The sequence below is a fragment of the Neodiprion fabricii genome, chromosome 1 (assembly GCF_021155785.1).
Source record: "Neodiprion fabricii isolate iyNeoFabr1 chromosome 1, iyNeoFabr1.1, whole genome shotgun sequence".
In the NCBI taxonomy this organism is placed as follows: Eukaryota; Metazoa; Arthropoda; class Insecta; order Hymenoptera; family Diprionidae; genus Neodiprion; species Neodiprion fabricii.
The window spans coordinates 19,630,392-19,654,255 of record NC_060239.1 but is presented as its reverse complement, the minus strand read 5'-3'; the positions used below and the strand labels follow the sequence as shown (position 1 = coordinate 19,654,255).

Sequence of the window (23,864 nt, the reverse complement as noted above, 5' to 3'; positions counted from 1 at the left end):
CCTTTAACTAATTCTTTTTTTGTAAATTCTTTATTTCGCGCTTCGGCGCAAGCTAATAAGGTACTTGGACGACAACGATCCCGACCAACGAGGGACCGATGCCTACCGTTTGCAGCTCTCGACGACTTCGCCTACCGACGGTCTAATCAGACTATACTGGCTACCTTGGTGCACCTTTATATACACCTGGGGTAGCATCCACCCGAACCTTCCGTATCGCCTCGACTGCCGGTGAACAGGGAAATCAAAATCCTCCCGGCGGCCGAGGGCACCGTTTCTCGAAGAGGAACCAGCCGCCAGCTCTATCGGATGCCGTAAGGATGGCGTGAAGGGCAGACCGTAGCCTGCCATCTTCCGACTTACCGGCTTGGTGCCGGACCGACCCCAAACCACTACGTCCAGGTTGATAAAGCCATCGTTCCGAGGATCGACGCTGCCTTCCTATCTGCAACGACTAATTGTGTGGGTCGTGGTCCACGGTTTGGCCAACCGTCTGACTGCACGACCTCAGGTACAGGCAGCTAGCTACTGTCTGTGCTAAAGCCGGTGGAAGTGAACAATGAGGCGTCACTCTCCACTTGGTAACTTTGGCCGAGAGGCACCCTGTGTATGCCTCTGTCAAAGAAGTCCCCGATGATAGGCAACCTGGACCATAAACCGAAGCAGCTACAAAATCGGTACGAGTTGGTGTCAACGACGAAATCACGAGCAGCACATTACGCATCATCTAGCGGTCATTTTGGAAAACGTATGACCACGCCGTAACCAATATTGGCCACAGAGGGATGGCCTATTTGCGGTGGGGGTCAACCCAACCAATCAAAGGGAAGAAGAATCACCTCGCGACAACCGCGAGATCGGCGAGCCGAACTCCGACCTCCTGCTATCAGGGATGTCAGACGTACCAACTTCTTGGTAAACATACTAGTTTTTAGCGTCACGTACCATGTACCAAGACTACTCGGTCCTTGTACGCAAAAATACCAAGACTGGCCGTTAACCGACAAACACACACCGATAATTAACTAAAAATGATGTATTGTCAACTTTTCTTTCTGAACACGAAATTAAATATAATACGGACAGAAAATCGCAGTCAGCAGTTAGCTGTAAGTTTTTTGTCACTGTACGGTTGGTGAAACTGCTTGGCTTGGCTATGGCTAGTCGATTACTGCGCCATCTTTGCATTGTATTTCTTGTTTACCTTTTTATACACTTCGCGACTTCGCTGTCTCGCGCTCGCCCTTGGCTTACGTACGATTTTGAACCACGAAGAAAAAATAAAAAGGGCGACTTACAGTTTTTTCCTGAGTAAACTTCGAATGTCCGGATTCGTATTATGTCAATTGTGTGCTTCGCTGTGCGTCTTTATTTAGAAAGAGGTAAGCATGATATGTATCGACGACGACGATCTACAGAACACAATGAAACCTGAAAATTTGCACTTTTATACTGATGAGTGGATTATCTCGTTTCTTTTTCTTTTCCATTCATTGCACGATGAAATATTTATATATTTTTACACATTTTTTTTGCATGCATTGTGACATATTTTTGCGTTTTCACGATTGCAATAACCGTGGTGATGGTGATGGTGGTGGTCAACTTAATAAATTTCGATTCAGGTAACTATGTTATCTGCAAGTGAGACCGAGAATGACGAGAATGACTCTGGATACGGGCCGCCTACGCCAAAAAAACTACGATTGGCTCGTGGAAATGCGAAGCTCAAAAAACAAGGACATCGAACTCAAAAATATCGAGTCGAATGGGAACGAGATCCGCAATGTTCGCCCTGGCTCGGGCCGGATCCAGCTTTAAAGACAAAAGCGAGGTGTAAATGGTGCAACGTTCGTCTCATCGCCGATATAAGCTTGATCAAAACCCAAGGAAAAACCAAAAAACACGAAAGAAACGCGACAGCTTACGAGTGCAGCTCGTCAAAACTTTTGAGCAAATTTTTTAAACCTCAAGCTACGTTGAACACTCGGGACAGAAATATAACGAATGCGGAGATCAAGATTTGCAGTTTTTTGGCAGCTCACAACATTCCTTATGCCGTGGTCAATGATCTTATTCCATGCATGAAGTCGGCACTCCCAGACTCGAAAATCTTAGACGGAATATCCATGAAAAGGCAGAAAGCAACAAAAATCGTCACCAACGTCATCGGTGCTTCTCATAAAGAGGAAATCGCCAACCATCTACAGAAACAGAAGTTTTCTATTCTAACCGATGACTCCACGGATTGTTCCAGCGTCAAGACCGCGTGTATCGTCGTTCGGTTCTACAACGAAGACCTTGGAAGAATCACCAGCGTGTTTTGGGAGTTGTCTAGTATTTTTCCTGAAGACGACGCTAGGGCAGCTCAGGAAGGAGCTAGTGGTCGACACCTGTATAATTTGATCATTAGGTCGTTTGAAGAAAAATTCATTCCCTTAACGAATGTATTGGGGTTTGGTTGTGACGGCGCAAGCGTCAACATCGGTGCGCGAAACTCGATTGCAAGTCGCCTAAAAGAATCATGCCCTGGTATAATTATCATGAAGTGTATATGCCATTCTCTTCATTCAGCAGCCAGCAAAGCATGTGAACAGAACATCCCTCGGAGCTGTGAAGACCTCGCCAGGAATGTTCACAACTACGTACAGCACAGTGTGAAGCGCATTGCGAGTCTCGCTGTATTTCAAAAATTTTTGAATGTCGCTGTCCACAAAATTCTCCATCCAGCACAAACGCGCTGGCTTTCACTGCTCTCGATTGTGGATCGCATGTTGGAGCAATGGGAGCCACTCCGTCTATATTTCATGGAACGACATATGGAAGAACGAACACTGGCGGCAGAATCGATTTTCATGTGGCTGAGAGACCCGTTCGTGAAGCTCTATTATCATTTTCTCGCGTGGGTTTTACCCAAAGTTGTCACGATGAATGCCTACTTTCAATCGTAATCGGTGGTCATCACATCTCTCGCTGAGAAAATGGAGTTTGCGTTTAAAGAACTTCTTACGACGTATATGGCCCAAAAGTACGTAGCAACGACACCACTCAGCAAGGTCAATACGGAGAAAAAGACGAATTTATTCCACTCGAGAACATATACCTGGGTGTGCAAGTGCTGGAAGAGTTGAAAAAACCGGAAGTATTGATAAGACCGGACTTGGTAGCAGATTTTCGGGCAAGATGTCGTAATTTTCTGATGAAACTCTGCAAGGAGATTCAAGAGCGATTCGATTTTGATGATCCTCTATTAAGAATGCTCCCTTTGCTGCATCCATCGAAAGCTACGTCGAGAAATGAGCGAAACAAACAGCAGTCGCTCGTCGAGCTTTGGAGCATCGTTCCCAGAGTCAAGCCCAAGAACTTGGAAGCTCTTCAGCGCTTGGATGATGAATGGCGTCGTCTTCCGCTCGACGAAATTCCCGAAGACGTAGTCAAGGAAAAAGAACCGGACATTTTTTGGCACAAAATTGCTCAACTGACCGATTCTGAGGGCTGCAAAAGATACGTAGAACTACCATCTTTCGCATTGGCAGTTCTCTGTACTCCTCACGCAAATGCTGACTGTGAAAGAGTTTTTAGCAAATACAATTTGGTGAAAACCAAAAGTAGAAACAGGCTGACGGTACAAAATATTGAAGGCGCTATGCTGGCTTCACAAGCAGTTAAAGTAAACGCCAAGTGTTGTGCCGCGTTTGAGCCGACGAAGAGCATGCATAGTCGAATGACGTCTGCAATTTTGTACGATGCTCCGAACGAATCAAGGGCGGATGCAGAAGAGGATCACCGGACTATCAACGATTTGGACGTGATATTCGAAGAGATTTAAATCAGGCGACACTGCGAAGAACACAGCATCGGCAGTGAAGAGTGGAGATATATAATTGTTCGAAACAAAGTCATAGATTTATTCAGTATTTTTTCAATAATATTTTAATAATCTGTTATAAAATTTGATAAGAAATAAAAATAACATTGTTGAACCCTCTTTTCCGATAAAAAATCATAGTTATGAATTATTTCTTCATTTTTCTCAATATATTTTACATTATATGTCTGGAATGCAAAAAAAAGGTTTAAAGTGGTATTTTTTCAATGCATTCAATAATTACTGCCCTCTATTAACGGTACATGAAATTGAAATATAAAATTTTTTCACTAGGATGCGATTTCTGACATAGTTTATATACCAGTGTTGGCAGCGCCGCAGCGGAGCACAGGCGTACTAGTTTTTCGTTTTCAATACCAGCTTTCAGACAGCTCGGCACAAGGATTTCTGAGTAGCCGTCTAACATCCCTGCCTGCTATTCTACGCTTGACCTGCTGGGTGACAGCATTGTATTTCTTCATCCTCCCGATTTAAGCTACCGATACCTTTCCTTTTACCGCTATCGTTTTCTACCGTTGATCGTCCCGCTACCGTTCTATCGTTTATTCTACCGTAAAATTTATCCTATAAACTCTTTTCATTCTTTTTCCCTTCCTTCTCAGTTTTGCTAGTATTACGTATAATTAAAAGTAGAGTCAGTTTATGTGCCTGAAGTCACCACCCAAGGTAAGGCTTCTGCCTCTGTATTGTATCGTTACGAAGTTGCTCATAATTTCTATTCTTTTTATGGTATTCATCGACTTTGTGTGAATCATGGTCCACGGCTTAAAGTTGCAGTAAGCCGCCGTGTGGCTGCATGATCTCGGTCATTAATATTATATTTATTGTTTCTTGGTTGCATCGTGTGATGCCAGTTTTGTGTGAATCATGGTCCACGGCTTAGAGTTTCAGTAAGTCGCCGTGTGACTGCATGATTTCAGTAATTTGTTATTTTATTGTCTGAGCGACCTCGTAACTGCCGAATAATTATTTCTTCTGTATTTATGATCTTTCTGATTATTTGTGAATTACTATTAGCCTGCTTCTGTACTTTCTATCGTATTTTGAGCCCTATTGGCTTTACATTTCATGTCGTACTCTTTTGTAATAGTAGTGTGCTTTATATTTTATTTCTGTCATTGCTTATTATATTTTTATTTATTTCTGTGCTTATTGTATCATATATCGAGTTCCTTGGAGTACAACCGAGCGTACAATCAGCCCCTAGATATTACCGCACCTTTTCTTATTGCTATTGGCAATTTTATATTATTTTTGCCTGTTATTCATTTCTCTGTATCTTGTTAAATTAAGTTCTGCGAATTATTCTTTTGTACTGCGGTGTATTTAGTGTATTTCTTTATTTTGTAAACTCTCCGAAATTCTCACTCTCTCGTAATTTTGTATTTTGTATTCTCTCAAAAGTTATGTTTAGGAATCCATTGTTTAATTCCTCAAGTCCGTAATAATTATAAATTATTGATTCTATCGTGCACGAATAATTCTACCGAAAGCTATCTAGTCGATCGCTTGCCGACTCTGTAAATTGTTAATGAGTGTCAATCTCTCGTACTGGTTATAATTTATGGTAAATTCGTCGTATTATCTACCGAACTATCGTTACGTTGTTTTCTACCGATTGCAGTAAGGTTCTCTCGTTTCTAATTGACAGAATAATAATTTCTTTGCACTCTACCGGGATGTACGTGTGCGTACCTGCGCCTAGCCAGCCATACAACGGGTTCTCTATTTATATTTTGTACGGTTTTGTGTTATTTTTATTGATTTGTATTATTGTTTGAAAATCGACGCTAAAGCGTCTGGCGCCCAACATAATTGATTTTGTTATAGTTTGATATTTTGAATAAGTAGAGAATCGCGCCAAAGTGTCAACGGTAAGTCCTCATCCGAGGGTAACAGAATTTAGCGTTACAGTGGAAGCGGCACCGTGGCATGACGTGAACCATGGATACTCTCCAGCGAATAACCTCCAGCAAGCAGCAGCGCCAGGCTCAATTTGGTATGATGACAACTCTGAATACATCCCGGCTTACAATTGCGCCTTTGAAAATGTGCAGCGACTAAGGAGTTGGTATTCGAAGAAGTGTACCAGCTCCCTCGAGAAATCTTTTCGTCTGTACAAACAATTGGACCGTTTAAGGGCAATAATGTCCGAGGATATAGCTTTTTTACTAAAAGAATTTATCCGCACGTTCGCATCAAACTCCATCAATAATGCGTGGGATAAACTACCAGAGAATATGAAAATGGACTACGTCATCGCAAGTTTCCGCAGATGTAGCATACACTACACACCAGGACCCGATGGCGATATCGTTGATGGACCGAATCCCCTAATTAAAGACTGTCCAGGTTGCAATCGTGTGTATAGATAATATGGACAATATTTACCAAAATAGAATTTATTACAATATATACAATTATATTCGGGTTTATATGTAGAATATTCAATAGAATTAATCCCAATTATATCATAGCTTATACATAGAATTAAAAAAATTTACTATTCGATAAAATTATAATCTAGAGATAGGATATATTACAAATATATATCTTCATAACTTTTTACCCATTCTCGTCATACAAAATGTAAATGTTATGAATTTTTACTTGTGAAAAATATATAATCAATAATTGTGAATTTAGCGTGGTTTATTCCTCAAAATAATCCATAAAATCATTATCATTATCCTGTTTGCTAACATTATCATCATCATCATCATCATCATCGCTATTTTCGACATCTATAATTATCAGTGCCGATAAACATGAAATAAACAAATCAACTCACAATCAGTAACAAAGAATGAAAAAACTTATTCATCTTAAACACGAAGCTTACGAATACAAAGAGTAGCAATTCGCAGCAGAGATACCTGACGCAATACTCTCCAAAAACTTCACGGACTCTGTTGAACAGTTGACAAGTAGGAAATATTTTCAGGTAGGAAAAAATCCATCATGAAAGCGAAACTAAAATTGTCAGGCCTTCAAGCATGTAAGTAAATTTATAATTCTGTGATCTTTGAGTATTACAATATTTTCACGTGTATTCAACGATAAAATTCATTTTTCTTTCGACTTTGGTTAAGAGGAGGAAAATAATGCCTTTCCTGATGGTCAAAACGTCTTGGTGACAAGGACCCTGGCTTCATATTTTCATGTATTTGTTGAGAATTGGATACTCATGTGTTTTAAAGGAACAACGGACACAATCTCCAATCCGATTAGTCAATATCCAATTAATCATTCCTAAGACGTGCATCATTCAAGGGTTCTTAAATCAAATATTACTGAATATTCAATTTTAGTATTGGGTCCCCTTCACTTATTCAGTCTGAATTTGTCGGAAATTTATCAAATGAACTTTGATAATTATTGGGAAATTTTTAGTAGTTGTAACAATAATGTATTGATCGGAACGAATATATTGACTATAAATTATGAGTAAATTTTGTCGAACTAAACTCGAGAAAACAGAGATTCACGGTTTTGTTACAGATAGTAAGATATTCCAATTTCTTGAAATATTGGTTTGATGTCTTTCATTTTCAAGTCATAAAATTTAATGTTACCTCCTGCAATTACGAGAGCGCGAGAAAGTTACGTTTCACACGATTTGAAATTGAAAGAAACACTAAAACCTACAACTTCTTTCGCCACCAACAAAAATGGCATTGTCCTCTGTACGTTTAATGAATTGGATAGGAGAAGCAGATATTAGTGAAAAGCAAAGATGCAATTATTTTGGCTGTATTTCCTATTAATAGAAGAAAATTTAGTTGTCATTTCTAATATATGAAATCATAAAAATGATTGAATAAGCTGTTCCCACCTATCTGTTTCGTTTTTTCCAAGCATCCATCATTTAGATAGATTTCTTATTTCAATCGAATACAACGAATTTTCAAAGAGCATGAGCATTAAATTCAGACCGTTCTTTGAACAATAAACTTTCCGACCCAATAATAAATGCTTCCCAAACCATTCCGAGTCATTACCTCAATTATTTGAGTTTCTAACCTCAAAAATTAGTGTCAACTACATCGCCACTAGAAATAGAGTTTGACGGTTGAACTTGAGGTGGCCAGCCTGCATGAACAGCCGATAAAAATCGCGCATACTTAGTTGATTTACAAGTTTTAAGAGATTGTCCCGGTATATCAATGCATACTTATAAACTATTGATGAAACTTCCAACAATATCAAATATGTCTGGATATTTATAGAGAATACTTTTTACATTGGAATAAGTATTATTACATTGAAGACTAATCTTTTCTTAACCCTTTGAGGGGCGGGCAGTGGGAAGTATACTTCCTATTTTATGTTCGTTTTTTTTCATATCTTTGAGGTTTCGTGGCTTTAACCTGTACTAAGGCATTTTTTAGACTCTTAGATTTCTAAATAATGCAACCATAATGAGAAATTAGGCCAACTGATCTATTTTTTTTTCTGATTCTCATAAATAATGAATTAAAAAAAATCAATTCTTTCCGGAAAAAATCGGCTATTGGTAAACGGATAAAGCTAGAGCTCTGAAAATTTTCATACATATTTTCTATACGTAGTACTATTATATATATTTTTTGCAAACTTTTTCACCAGCCAATTTAAAAAAAAATTTTTTTAATAACCCCAAAACCCAATAATCAAATTTGACATACCCATATTTTACGGTGCGCTGACTACTTGAATAATATAATTTCGCACGAAGTGAATGACAAATGATTCCATATTCCACCATTAGGTGACGAATACAAGCCCGCAATAAAAAATCAACTCTTGAATATTTATAATCAGAGCTATTGTCACACAGAACTTTGTCTTTGCTTTGTGTTTATTCCGTTTGAGTGGAAAATTGAGAAAACATAAAAAAACTAAAAAAAATGAGACAAAACCAAGAAAAAAAACCCAGAAAAAAAAAAACAGGAACTAGTGTCTTTCCACGTCCACGCATTCAGTTCTGGGTCACGCTGCACGGGAGAATAAGCTCAATGTTTCATTTTTTATTCAGGACTTTGAAAATAATAGTCGCCATCTTGAATCCACCATCTTTAATGTTGCTAATCTGATTTCAGATTCGTAATCAGTGACTCCAAACACTCCCGCATATGAAATTTGGCATAACTCGCTAGATTTCTTAAAATTTTGCCCGTTACATTAGACCCACCATCTCGAATTTTGCAAATCCCACCTCAGATTTGTAATCAGCGGCCCCAAAAACTCCTTGGACCAGTTTGACTTTGATGATTGTTTTTTTTTCACATGTACTCCTCAAAGGGTTAAAAGGTGTTGTCGGTTAGTCGATCACTTTCCCTTTGTACCTAAATTTCCCAGCAGGGTTCGTCGATATCATTACTATCTGCTCGAAGAAAAATCAGGACAAGAACAATGATACTGTACAATTTCTTCACTTTGCTTGGCCAATCGTAATAATGAGTCTTAACAGGTGAATGTTTCGACGGTTACGTAGAGTAACCGGCTATCTCGAGTCAGGCTTGAAAACCGGCTATTTCGAGGTTTGCTTGGAAGACCGGCTATCTCGAGTTTCACTTGAAAAACCGGCTATCTCCAATCAGGCTTCAATAACCGGCTATTTCACGTTCGAAATTTTTTGGCCGCAAATTAAGTTGGTAGCACTGTCGGACTGATTACGAAATTCGTCAACGCCTCACAAAATTCATACAAGCTCAGTTTCGTGAATGTAGGTATTATATGGTTATCTACATAATTATAATTGTCGACATTAAATGGCACTATGCCGAAATGATATTCTTTAATTTCCTCTCAACATACGCCTAATGCTTTATACTTTCATTTCTGCATTATAATTATGTAGATAACCATATAATACCTGCATTCACAAAACTGAGCTTGTATGAATTTTGTGAGGCGTTGACGAATTTTGTATGCAGCCCGACAGTGCTATCAACTTAACCCTCCGCCGGCTATCCATGACGATATCGTCACATCTGACTTGGGCACGTCCTGGTATCTCGGGAGGGGGAAGTGGATACGGCTTCAGACCCGCACCTAAAAAAACTTCATGGTGGTATACGCTCACACGCACAAACACGTTAGCATGCGTCAGGACCTTGCGAAGTTACGACCGTTCGAAGTTTGAAAATGAACGAATTCGTCACCGATAGCCGGCGGCGTCAGTTTTTTCGACTTTTGAGATACGTCTAAAATCCACATTTTCTCGTTGAAAATCAAAGTTTCTGACCCTATTTATCAAGTTTACCTAAATAGTATGTTATGACACTGTTGTGGGAACTGTTTTTTTACCTTGCTCGAGGTTGTTCGCACGAGCAAAGCGAGTCTGAACTTTCATATAACATGTCAACATTCATTTTTTCACCAATAAATTACATATTTTTGCGATAAAAACATTGTGTTTACATGAATACTTCAATTTTATGCGAAATTTCTCCTTTCGCAATAGCCCGTTTTCAGGTTTTCAAAGTTTTTTTGAAATACCATAGATTCAAGAATAAATCGCGAGATTTTTTTTTCTTAATAGAAATTCGGGTTCAAGATATCGATTTTTTAGTGAAATCGTCGAATTTCTATTTGTTAATGGGTAAAACATTTTGGAATGAAAACTGTTGGAATATTGAGATGAGACCCAAAACTGGTTCCCTGAATTTTTTGAGAATTTTTGGATACTCGTAAGTGGGTTAAAAATAGCCGATGCCGATATCGTCATGGATAGCCGGCGGCGTAGTCAAAAAACGAGATAGTCGGCGGAGGGTTAATTTGCGGCCGAAAAAGTTCTAACGCGAAATAGCCGGTTTTCGAACTACACTCGAAATAGCCGGTTATTCAAGCCGTCACATTGAATACAGCACGCAGTCGCACCGGAAATCTGAGGGTGTCGCACGCGTGCGGCGACCACCTTGGCCGCTGGCTTGAGTGGCGCCCTCAGCTGTCCCCGCGGCACCTATTTAAACCGGACCGGAGCCGAGCGTAAACTCACCAGTGTTACCAGTCTTGTACAATTGTACAAGATCTAGTAGGATCCAGGGGATTCTAGTACGCTAATACGACGTTCTCCTAACTAGTACGTTTTCGTAATTGCGTTAAAAAAATTTTTTTTTTTTTTTAACTGGATCAGCCCACTAGGCATTTAAATGCGTCCTTTCCATCTAGAGTATAGTGTGACACAGTCATGGACGTTGTTCGTCCATGGTTGTACTCATGGAGACTAGAGTAAAGTCTCCATGGTTGTACTCCATATGGGTTAACCTGTAAACTTATAGGTGGCACGTACCTCTGTATCATATATTGAATTGATTTATGTTTTAGAGAACATAAAAGATATTATTGACAAGTATAGGTATCAATATGGTCGATAATTAATAGTATTCTATTCACATAATCATAATTAAATTTCTTGTACGAAATTTTCCATTCTGGTACGTTTTGTGGCGCCATCTAATACGGCGAAGAATTTCAGTCTGGCAACACTGAAACTCACTTGCTCATGGTTCTCCAAGCTGATCAGAGTGAGAAGACTCGTGGACAGTGTATTCGACATATTTGCCGACCAAGCCTCTATCGTCCTCCATTGTATCTAACTTTCCATAATACATCATCTGAATACATATCGTCTCAATGCTTACACTAGCTCTTACGCTCCGGCGTCTCTCAATTCACTAACTAATAAAAATTTGCGTTAACCCAAGCCTAATTCGAGATAGCCGGTTTTTCAAGCGAAACTCAACATAGCCGGTTTTCCAAGCGAATCTCGAAATAGCCGATTTTTCAAGCCTGACTCGAAATAGCCGGTTAATCTACGCAACCGTCGGTTTGATGGCCGCTGCTCAACCACTGTACTCAGTGAGCCAAGTCTCTCCCAATGTGAGACATGTGTGTGACCGCACACTCATTTCTCCTTACAAAATCTGTCTACTAGTATAATTTCAGTTATTTCGCCGTTTTCGTTCTTTTCGTACTGCGCGATATGAAGTCACAACGAGAACTGCGCAGGGACATGCATGGGTATGAAAACAACGTGAGACGATATCTTTATTTCTCTTTCTTTCAGTTCGAACTGGTTTTATATGTACAGATACTATTCAATTAGATTAGAATAGTGTAAATTCAAACACAAAACACTGCAAATTCTGAATTTTGAATACAAAAAAAGCATATCGTGTAATATAAACGTTACAGCAAAAAATGGAAAGCACATATAAATTCGACACATTAAAGCCTTCATATCTTTAATATTTTTTTAAAGGAGGATTTCGTTGCAAGTCTGTGTATTATTTCCGTGGGTTCATTTGCATCATGTGTCACATAACTGACGGTTTGTTCACTTAATCGTATAGCGCACTACCAGCTTACATTATTATTGACAGAGCGCAAGCGATCGACATGCGCTCTCTTGTGCTGTCTCCGTAAAAATTCTTGGGTGGAGCCATTTTTAGCATACTTATGTTTCATATTTACAGTTCAGGCGTATGTTATATGTATATCTGGTCATAAAGTCGAAAAACCGACGAAAATTCTTGACAAACTGACGATATCGACGATGTTGGAAATATTATAACTGGTATATCTCGGCTCTCCGAGCACCAATTACATTGATATAGATTAGAGCTTAAATGAAAGCTTCTTGAAAACTACGTTCTTAATAAAATTGTCAAATGTCGAATTTCATTGTGAGAGGGGAGAAATATATGAAGTAAACATTTTTGAAGAGGACGGGCTCAGCCAGAAAACCATGCGGGATCGGTTATCGGATGTTTACGCTACGGAACAACTCGATTCGAGAGCCCTGAGAAATGCTCTCGGTGGAAGGCGGTCCTGGAGGCATTCGACTATTAGCCAGGACACGAGACGGATCAAGCAAAAGAACTCTATATTCTCAACAAATTTAAATCTGTAAAAATAAAGTACCTTTCTACAGATCAGAAGTGGGATATACCACGAGCTACGTTTGAAATTGCGAAATCTGAAAGCCACAAGTCTGAGTTATCAAAGTGAAAGTGTTACGACCGGAGAATAGATCAATATGTCACCGAAGTCGAGCAAGAGAGACCGTGACGGGGAATCTAGAAGGACGAAGGATGACGATGGGCAGCGACTGAGATCGCCTTCCTGCCGCCCGAAACGACACGGTTCAGGGGCCAGCAGTCATCGTCGAAGCAGGTACAGGAAGCTCTCCGATCGCACTCGTCATCGAAGAGGGGCTTCAGGATCTGACAGCAACCGTCGGTGCGGAGAACGCCAGCGGCGCACTCAGACGAGGAGCAGGAGTCGGTCGCCGAGTTACCTGACGCGTGGATCTGCGAGCAGGAGTCTGGTGGATGGTACCGCAGCTCAGGGTGAGTCCGATTTTGCGAAGCTAACTGAGGTATTGTCGGCTATCATCAAGACAGGTTCGAAACGGTCAAATCATTACGCAAACGAGAAGGTATTACCTGAATTTGATCCGGAAAAAAAAGATTTATCGGCTAAGGAATAGTTAGAGGAGGTGAACATGTACGCGGTAATGTATGACTGGGATGACCCGTACAAAATCTATTTGGCCTCATTAAAATTAAAGGGTATTGCAAGGGGCTGGTATGACGGGCTGAAGAGTGCTCCTATTAGTTGGGAAGCTTTTACGGTAGCAATTCTTAGACAATTTTCAGGGGAACAGAATTTTGGGGAACTACTTGAATACGCGGTAGCATATAAGAGCACGCCGGGTCAGTCTTTACAAGCGTACTGCTTTGAGAAGGTCAAAAGAATTAATCGAGCAAATCTAGAAATCCCGGAGGAAAAGATTGTTGTGTCGATTGGCAAACCTAAAGAAACAAAATATGCAACGGACGAAAAGAGCACGAAGCGTCCTTTCGGGCTAGTTAAGTTTCAACCTCGATCCGGGCGTCTTGACCCCGATGCGTGTTATAATTGCGGAGGGAAGGGACACCGAAGAGTCAACTGCCCGGAACCAAGGCGCGATAGGGTTAATAAAAACGAAATGGGGATGCCAAAGGACCCCCATCACGCGACCGAAAAAAATGTCGGAGTTAGGGGGAGGTGCGGTTTTTGTCAAATTTTGGGGCATACTGAGACGGAATGCCGTAAAAAGCAGCGAAAGGAGAGAGACGAGAGGAGACCATGACTAGATGGCAAGGGGACGGTCTCGCTACGGGGCGCAACCTCGCTTGACGTATGCCAGATTGCGGCAACCCGAGTAAATAAACCACTTAAGAGGTGCGTTCTAGGCAATCGGGAAAAGACCTGTACCGTTAATCTGGGAAGCGACTGCTCGATTATCCGGGAGAGTCTAGCGAGATCCTTAAATTTAAAATTTAAAGGTACGGACAACACCTTGTCGGCATTCAATCATATGGTAGTCGTTTCGATCGCTCGATCAAGAATCGAGGTTCATATTGATGAGATTCCATTCAAGATAATAGTCTTTATTGTTGCCGATGACCAATTGACGAAGGAAATTCTCATCGGTCGAGATATCTTACAAAAGGCCGGTACTAGGGCTATATCAGACGCGTCTGGGGTGACATTTACCTTGGATCAACCGGTTAAAAACGATAAAGTATTAGAAGTTGAGGCAATAGATGCCGACCAAGCGGGAGCGGTGAAAGAGGTCGATATTTGGTGCGAATACCTCGACGCGATCAACAGAACGAGATTGCTAAGGCTACTAAATAGTTATCGGCGGAGCATATCTCTGAAGATGAAGGAATTAGATAAAACGGATGCCGCAGAGATAAAAATTGAATTAACTTCCGAAGTTCCCATTTTTCATGGGCCCTACCGCCTCTCTAAAACCGATCGGGAGAAAGTGAGGATCATGGTAGCAGAATTAGAGGATAACGGTATTATTCGCGAGAGTACGTCACCTTATGGGAGCCCGGTTGTACTTGTGCGGAAAAAAAATGGGGAGACGCGAATGGCAACAGATTACAGAGGTCTCAACCGAATTATTAAACGTATTCAATATCCATTGCCTATAATTGATGACCAAGTAGATCAACTTTGCAACAAACGGGTTTTCACATCTTTAGATTTAAAGTCCGGGTTTTATCAAATTCCCCTGCACCCCGATTCTATCGAGAAGACGGCTTTCGTTACGCCGGACGATCAATGGGAATTCTCGCGAATGCCTTTTGGGCTAGTCAACGCGCCAGCTGTGTTCCAGAAAGCCATGAACAGAGTCCTTAAAGATAATGCCCTCGTGTACATAGATGATATATTGGTCGCTACAGAGATGCTAGACGAAGGGTTTGAGAAACTAGAGGTAGTCCTTAAGGCTCTTCAGGCTAACAATTTGACGATCAATTTATCCAAATGTAAATTCTTCCAAAATAAAATCGAATATTTAGGACGTGAAATCTCGGGGGAAGGGATACGACCAGGCACTCATAAAATTGATGCCGTAACAAAAGCTGGTTACCCTACTAATATAAAGCAAGTTAGGCAGTTCCTAGGTCTCGCGGGATATTTCCGCAAATTCATAAAGGATTTTGCGCGAAAGACGGCCCCATTAGCGAACCTCTTGCGTAAAGATGTTTCTTGGTCGTGGGGAGCGAAGGAAGGCGAAGCAATTGACGAGATAAAAGCTATGCTAGTCAGCAGACCGATTTTAGCAATTTACGATCCCGAGCGTGAAACCGAGGTGCATACGGATGCGAGCGCGTTGGGCTTGGGTGCCATACTAATACAAAAACATAGGGAAGGAAAACGCGTGGTCGCATACTATAGTCGCAAGACGACTCCCACGGAACAAAAATATCATTCGTACGATTTAGAAACGCTGGCGGTATTCACGGCATTGAAAGCATTTCGGGTTTACCTATTAGGAATCAAATTCACCATAGTAACTGATTGCAGTGCCGTACGCGCTACAGCGAGTAAAAAGGACATACAACCGCGAGTCGCGCGTTGGTGGGTGTATTTGCAAGACTACAATTTCGATATTGTGTATCTCCCGGGTACCCAAGCAGCCCGATTGATTGTTGTGTTATCGATATTACGGAGAGCGAATGGATTAAGGTGGCCCTATCGCAGGACCCAGACATAGATTTAATTCGTAGGATCTTGGAGTCTGGCGAAAATCAACCAGAAACGAAGCAATAGTATGACAAGTATGACCTCAAGGCAGGGGTCGTTTTTCGAAAGACAGACACGAGTAACAAGTGGGTCGTACCGAAAATGTCTCGTTTTGACGTTGTGAGATTATGCCACGACGAACAAGGACACTTCGCTCTTGAGAGGACGTTAGAAAAGCTAAAAGGAAATTACTGGTTCAAGGGAATGAGGAAATTCACCTCGAAATACGCCAACGCATGTTTGAACTGCTTGTATTATAAAGGGGCGGCTGGGCGCAAACCATGACAATTACACCTGATAGATAAAGTCACCATTCCCTTTCACACGATACATCTGGATCATGTTGGACCATTTGTGTGTAGTAGACGAAAAAACACACAAATACTTACCATTGTGGATGGTTTTACTAAATTTTGTGTTCTCGAACCTGTCCGCAATACTTCATCGAAAGGGGTGATAAGAGCACTGATTCAGTTGATCGCAATATTTGGGGTACCTACTCGCATCATTAGTGACAGAGGGACGGCATTCACGTCACACTCGTTCAGGGCCTTTTGCAAGGAGTATGATATTAAGCACATACTGAACGTAGTGGCAACATCACGTGCTAATGGGCTGTGCGAGCGCATGAACCGCACAGTTTTAAGTTCGCTTGCAGCAACCTGTGCTGGGGGAGAAGAGGAAGCATGGGACGACAGCGTGAAGAAGGTTCAGAGTGCTATGAACTCTGCGACAAACAGGACCACGCGTAGCTCACCAACGCAGCTCTTGTTTGGTTATAAGCCACGTGCTATGGCCGAGGCCAAGCTCCTTGCCAGGATCCAAAGCACCTTGGACCAGGTCGACCTGGAGGAGTTGAGGGATGCCACCAAGGCGTCCACCGCCGCGGAGCAGAGGCAGCAGAAGAGGGCTTTCGACATCCGGTGATTTAGGCCGCCTACGTATGCGGTGGGGGATGTCGTCATGGTGGCGGCGAGTCCTGTTGCAACCGGGGAGAGCAGGAAGCTGGTCGCGAAGGCAAAGGGGCCCTTCAAGGTGACGGCTGTTCTGCCTAACGATCGGTACGAGGTCCAGGATCTCCGAGACCTGAAAAAGTCGACAAACCGACGGGACGTCGTGGCGGTGGACAGTTTGCGCAAGTGGGTCACGTTCCATGCCACGCAGTAAGCCGCAATGGTGAGTTACTCCCATCCTGGGATGAGGGCCCGCAGTCAGTAACCCTGAGATGCAATCCGTGGTCAAGATTGTTTCGTGCGACGGGTGCTGGCAAGGCTGGACCAGGGTCGAGTCCATTTCCCATGATCGAGAAGTGGTCAATCTCGAACAGGTGGGATTTCGGGCGGAGGCCGGGACCAAAGGTAGTCAGGAGTCAGACGTTCATAGGGCTGGCGAGGCTAGCAACCGTACACCCGACACATCCCAATGTCCTCCGAACTAACCAATTTTGGCGATATCTGATTATCGGTTGGCCCTCTTGCGAGAACTTGATCACTCCTCTGCGGGGTATAGATTGATACGCAGTTTTCGCCTTTCCCACGTCTTTAGCACTTGATGTGTAAATAAGAGAGGGTCTTGTTTTTTAGATCGTAGCGAACAATTCGTGCGAACGAGGGGGTCGAGGGCGACCTAGAATGGTCAGGGAGGCCGAATGAAGTAAACATTTTTGAAGAGGACTGGCTCAGCCAGGAAACCATGCGGGATCGGTTATCGGATGTTTACGCTACGGAACAACTCGACTCGAGAGCCCTGAGGAATACTCTCGGAGAAAGGCGGTCCCAGAGGCATTCGACTATTAGCCAGGCCACGAGACGGATCAAGCAAAAGAACTCTATATTCTCAACAAATTTAAATCTGTAAAATAAAGTACCTTTCTGCATACATGATAGTATTTTTGCCGGCCAGGTTAACGGATTTTCTTTGCGGTGTCATGGAAAATTCCAGACGAACAACATGAGGCTTTTCATGATCGTTACCTCAGACGCTCCACCGCTGATAACGTGGAATGGGAGTCGCCTGCGTGAGTTGCTTTGTCGTACGCATCGTGCGCGTGATTCTTCACCAGACAATCTTTATCTTACAGCCTTAGCAAACGGTCACGCGGACGCTTACGTTATATTTCCTGCGTGTACACTCCTTAATATTTACTTTACTTTACTTTTAATAAATAAAAGACGATCTGACCATTAATCCACTTGATTCTATAACTTATTGCGTGGTAACCCTCGAAATTCTGTAAGCTCACCTGGAGATCCTAGACACAAAAACGAGGCAGTAAGCCAGTACCGATCGCGTGGTAACACAGATAGATTTCCATATAACAGCGGCAAATGATAGTGCGTCGGCTCCCGCGCCTTCATTTCTTTTTTTTTTTTTTTTTAACGACTTTGGCGCAATCGGCTACTGCTGATCTTGATGAATAATAAATTTAGGAACGTTTGAGCTCCGTTATCATGTTCAATAATGTCATTTTTCCTTTTGCCTTTTAGCGAAATTCACATTTTTTTTACAAAATTTGGCTAATTTTCAGTCACGTAGAAGTGGATGGAATTCGTCTAGTGCAAAGAAGTAGGCCTAATACATACCTGTTTCACGATATCTATTCACAATTATTAGAATAATCATGAAAACTTACTTTTTCACCTTCTAGAACAGATTCAAGATGTTCCATAAGCACGGGGTACATACGACGAGATTGTTACCCTTCAATTCAATTCTACAAACTTTTATGGGCTTCAGTGAATTACTCTAAAGTTGTATTTATGTACCCGTAAATGCATAAAAATTTCTAGAAGGTTCTCCATTTTGCTAAATAGTATTTATATATAAGCAATGCAACATCACATAACAATTAATTCCATGTTTCAGGCTGTCCCAATCATTATTTACTCAGACGTAGAATACAATACTTCTCGAGATGGCTATAATTTAAAACTTTCCTTGCATTACCATTATTTTCCAATCCAGTTTGAACCGGATACCGGCTTTCAGAGTTAAATAGCGTCACAAGTGCTGTAAGGTAAACGCCTGAGTCTCTGACCCTATCTGCGTTCCTGAAGTGTACTTACACACAATGTTTCTGCCCCCCATCAACTGGTGAACATCTCATTCCCAAAGTCCCAATCGAAAACTGAGATATTAGAACTCTTCTGGTTTATTTATATGAATGTCCACGAGCGAAGTAAAGGCCAATGCATACTGTCGCGGAACCGGACAGGACAGGCACAGCGCATTGACTAACTATTTTGCTCGTTTGAATTATCATTTTACGCCTAGCGATCTTATTACTGCTTTACACCAACAGTTTCGTACCGTTCGTCACCGGGCGGAGGAGTGAACGATGGCAGACAGCGTCGGATAGCGCTGCAGAGCGGAGCTGTCCGGTCCTGCCCTGTCTTGTCCTGTCTTGTCCTGTTCCGCGACAGTGGGCGTTGGACTTAAGATGGTTGCCTCAGAAGATGAGTAACTGAAGCATTTATCTTAGTGCATAAGGCCAGCTTTTAATAATTTTTTTTCACTTCATTTCGTTTAAGTACAGCAAATTCAATGTACACTTGAGGACAATGAATCTGAGACGGCTAATTTTTTACACTAGATAGTTATGTTGGCAACAAAGAGAAACCTACAGCGCCATAGTCAGCCGAGCGCAAAATAAACTCAATCTCAATAAATATAACATAACCCATGACCGTCGAATCTTAAAACCTTAGAATACCGCTAGGATGCATAATGACTTGTTCAATACAACATCCAAATTCGCGCACGGCTGACTATGGCACTGTAGGTTTTTCTGTGTTGCCAACATAACTATCTTGTGCAAAAAATTAGCCGTCTCAGATTCATTGACCCCAAGTGTACAATATTTGATTTTCTCAATAAATAAAAATATTTATGTATAGTGCAAATAAATACCTATACGCGCCCACTGCATGTGATTGCTGCAAATCATTTCAAGTACATTACATTGAACCATAAAGTACGGGTCATATTCTCTCTGTGTAAATATGTGTAACGCTTTTTAAATATATATTCATCTTTCTTTAATAACGCTTACAAAAACGGTCGCACGTAGGTATTGATGTATTTTTGCAATTACACGCATGCTCCATCACTTATTCTGAAGAACTTTTGGCGTTAAATTAGAGTGAAATCTTTAAAACTCTCGCGTCCTGAATAATTTATCGTAATCCTCAATACTCCAATACACACATCTGGTTTTATCAAGAAGTTACGCCTTATTATTCCCAATAGCCAGCTATGAGAATTCACGCTGGGCGGCGAAGGGGCCCAAACTCAATATCCTAACACACATATACGTGATCCGCTCAGTATTACACAGTATCTTTGATTTTTACTCCTTACTACTTCCCCAACATTAGAATGTATGGGGAGATAATTCGTCGATGCTGGTCAAGGTGCGATACAGTTTATTGATTTTACAGCGTTTCGGCCGTGCCCTGCCGACCATCTTCAGGAAAATTTGACAACCAGTGTCTGTCTACGTGTTGTAGCAGTGAAATCAATAAACAGTATCACACCTTCTCCTGCGAAAATCTGACGGCTCTCCTATTCAGCGCATCTCATCGGCTGCCGCTCTGGCTGCTTTCGAGGCTCGATTTCCCGTAGCTACCTCCACTGCCTCTCTCGCCTTTCCGGCCGCTGCTAGCTGTGACTGAAACCTGGCTCCGTTCGCAGATCTCGGACTCCGTTGTCTTGCTACCAGACCATCACACGGACTGAACTCAGGTCTATCTTGACGCTTGATGTCTTAAACGTGCACTCTATCAGCATCTCTTCCGGATAAAAGAGACTTACTCCTGATGGCGATTCTTCATTTAGATTTTAGATTTGTCTACTTCCTGCTTCTCATGTTTTTATGTTTCTACTTTATTCTATTTTTATTCTATTTGTTTTTTTTTTTTCTAACATTGTCTTTGCCGTCTTTCACTCTTCCAATTTTTGTATCCTTCTATCTCTATATTTCTACTCCTGTCTATGTCGTAGTTCTCTGTCCTTATTCTGTGCTTCTCTTTACACTAGATTTCAAACTAGGCTAAGTTTTTGGATTTGAGACTATGAATATAGCTTAACTTTGTATACCTTTCTTGTTATTTCCCAACATTGCCATGGGAAAGATATCAATAAACCATCAAACCATCAAACCTTGACCAGCATCGACGAATTATCTCCCTATCTATTCCCCTAGTCACGAATTCATCACAAATTAGAATGTATGTTAGAAACACCTCCATACCGTAAATTTCATAAAAGTAATAACATATTGGTAGCTTGCACGTATGCATATGTATATTACGGCAGTCCTAGTTTAGGCTGTTGGTGAATTTTTCCCGGGCCGCACCTTAAATCGGCTCGAAATAAGTTTTAGCAAATACCCTAATTTTTTCAGATTTTCACCTCAACATTGACTAAATCTGACTTTTTTCATTTAGAGAGTGCTGAGACTGCCTGGTACGATGATTTGAACTTTTTTTCAGATAGTAGCGCTAGTGCCCTCTAAAATCTCATAGTTACAGATTTTTTTTGCATGTTTTACTCTGAAAATAGCATATAATAAGCAACTTCATTCATCGTCTACCTATAATTATTGTCACCCTTTCGTATACCTTACTCATAAAATGTTCCTTGTCTTATATACAAAGTTAATGCAACCGTATTGATCAATTTTTTTCCATCACAAATATTGCTTCCGTAATAATAGTTTGAATACAAACGCAGCAATTTTTTCGTAAGCCGAGAACATCAGAGCAGCTGTCAGGACGGTTTGCAAAATCTTCGCCTCCATTCCTTTGTATAAGCCGCTAATTCCGTTTCTCCTAGAAGAAAGACAAGAAGGTACATGCAGCGTTTAGATACATAAACTTATTCACACTGTATTCATTCGTGTTGCATGGTAATTCAAATTATATTATTGGGGCCAATTGGGCTAACCTAACATAACGGTTACTGTCACAATGTATAGTTGATTACCATAAATATACTTACTTGAAAATATGAAGGAGAATTTGTAGGGTACCAGCTTTAGGCGATAAATCAGAATACTTGTGGCCGTGCTTAAAACAAAGAAGAAGACATTGTTTCGTTCAATCAACTTTAACATAAAAGAAATTCAACGACATCCAGTTACTTGGTCTAAGAATTTGATGAAATCTAGGAGTATCGAAAGGGAATATACCCAAGAATGAAATCCCACAGTTTATATTTATTGAATACTAGCTTTCCAACCTGTGAAAAAGTTACACTTTTTCTGATTATTGATCAAATTATAATTTAGTCAACGGCAAAGCAATGGATTATGGATTGGAATACTCAATAAACTAAACTGCAAGGTGTCTCATCAAGCTCGTCAAATTCACAACTTTCCGATTACTATGTTACACAAATATATAATTTTGGTTAGAGAACTCGATGCTCTTTTATCTTAACTACTGTCTCTTTGACGTTTATTCACTCGCACTCCTTATCATCTTATCTTTCAGCATAAATGGCATTAAAATACTGTGCAAACAATATCACTGATCATCCTAAAGACGATCATTGAATTTAAATAACTTTAACAATAAGTACATTTATTTTACATCCCGAATTGATGTCTTCCGTCATTTTATACTAATCGGCATTATATTGTACATTTATATACTATTATTTAAATAGGGCATTCCAGCTCATTTCAACAAGCCAACGAAATTTAAGTCTTAAATTTTTGTAAAAATGAATATGTTTGATTGATTGATGGATATTTAATGGTTTATGCCGTAGCTCAAATGAGCCATGAGACAAAAACTAGTGGGTTACATAGATGTTCAAGCGCATAATTAATAAAAATTAGTAAACAAGATCTATTGAACAATAGCATTCACGCGCAAGCGCAGAGGGAGAAAAAAATAAGTAGCATAATAAAAATGATAATAACAAAAGTATGTCTAAAAGATATGAAAGAATATAGATTAGAACCAAGTAAGAAAAGGAACTAAATGTTAGAAAGAGAATGAAAGAAAAAATAGTAAAATAAAATAGAGAGTGTAAGAATAAAGATAATTTATACTAAAGTAGGTAACAGTGATATAAATAAAGGTAAAAAAAAAAAAAAAAGAATATTAATAGAGACGGTGTGAAGATAAACAAAAACAAAGTAGGTAAAAATAAGAGAAAATAAAAGTAATATAACTAATCTATATATATGAACAGCTACATAAAATAATAGCCTTTGATTTATTGACATGCATCTTTAGGCCATTCTTCCGGTCCCAATTCGCCACTGAGTGATTTTGTTAGCCCAACGTCGTTAATAAATATCTCGAAAAGCGCTGGTGTTATGTCGTAGTATTATCGAAACGAGGGTACTTCTGTGGATATAAACTCTCAATTCACAAAACTGCAAAAGACTTGACTAAAAAAATTGTAATTTTTACCGACCGTAGTGGTAGTTACTGTTTCATTATTTTATGTTGAGTGTTAATATTCAATTAATCGAATTGTCGATTATTATTGATGATAAATAACGAGACAGTTTTACTTTGTTTATATATATTTTTATTCCGCTGCTTTCTAGACAAGACTAAGGGTACAGCCAGACCAACCTAACACCTAGATGTTAGACCTAACATCATATAGTTAGATTAAATTCCCAGCGCGTCGATGTTGACTTGAGCAACAAATCGCAAAAATTGTAACACGGGTCACGTGCTTCAGGCGCCAAATCGGCAAGCTGTGGTTTGACCTCAGACTCACTACAGCTGGGCAAAGGCGTTTGCAGTTTTTCTTGTTTATTGTGTGGATACGGGAGATTCTATTAAACATCTTAAAGTGACTGCAGATGCATAATGATAGTCACTAACCAATCGCTCACCCCGCACGAGCTATCAGCTATCAGGGGCACGTTATC

General features: G+C 40.6%; 1 protein-coding gene across 4 annotated transcripts in view; it reads right to left on the bottom strand.

Annotated features, from left to right (window-relative positions):
* Positions 1-18,823: 18,823 nt before the first annotated feature.
* LOC124185669 (peroxisomal membrane protein PMP34) overlaps positions 18,824-23,864 on the bottom strand; it is a 31,347-nt gene continuing 26,306 nt past the window's right edge. For 3 of the 4 annotated variants that reach the window (XM_046576670.1, XM_046576651.1, XM_046576680.1), the window contains 2 exons: positions 21,965-22,032; positions 18,824-21,795 (listed from right to left, as the gene is read on the bottom strand). In XM_046576670.1, coding sequence (XP_046432626.1) covers positions 21,654-21,795; positions 21,965-22,032 — 210 coding nt within the window. In that variant the 3' untranslated portion in view covers positions 18,824-21,653. Of the gene's footprint in view, positions 21,796-21,964; positions 22,033-23,081; positions 23,769-23,864 lie in introns of those variants that run through there. The other variant, XM_046576660.1, reaches the window with a different exon arrangement.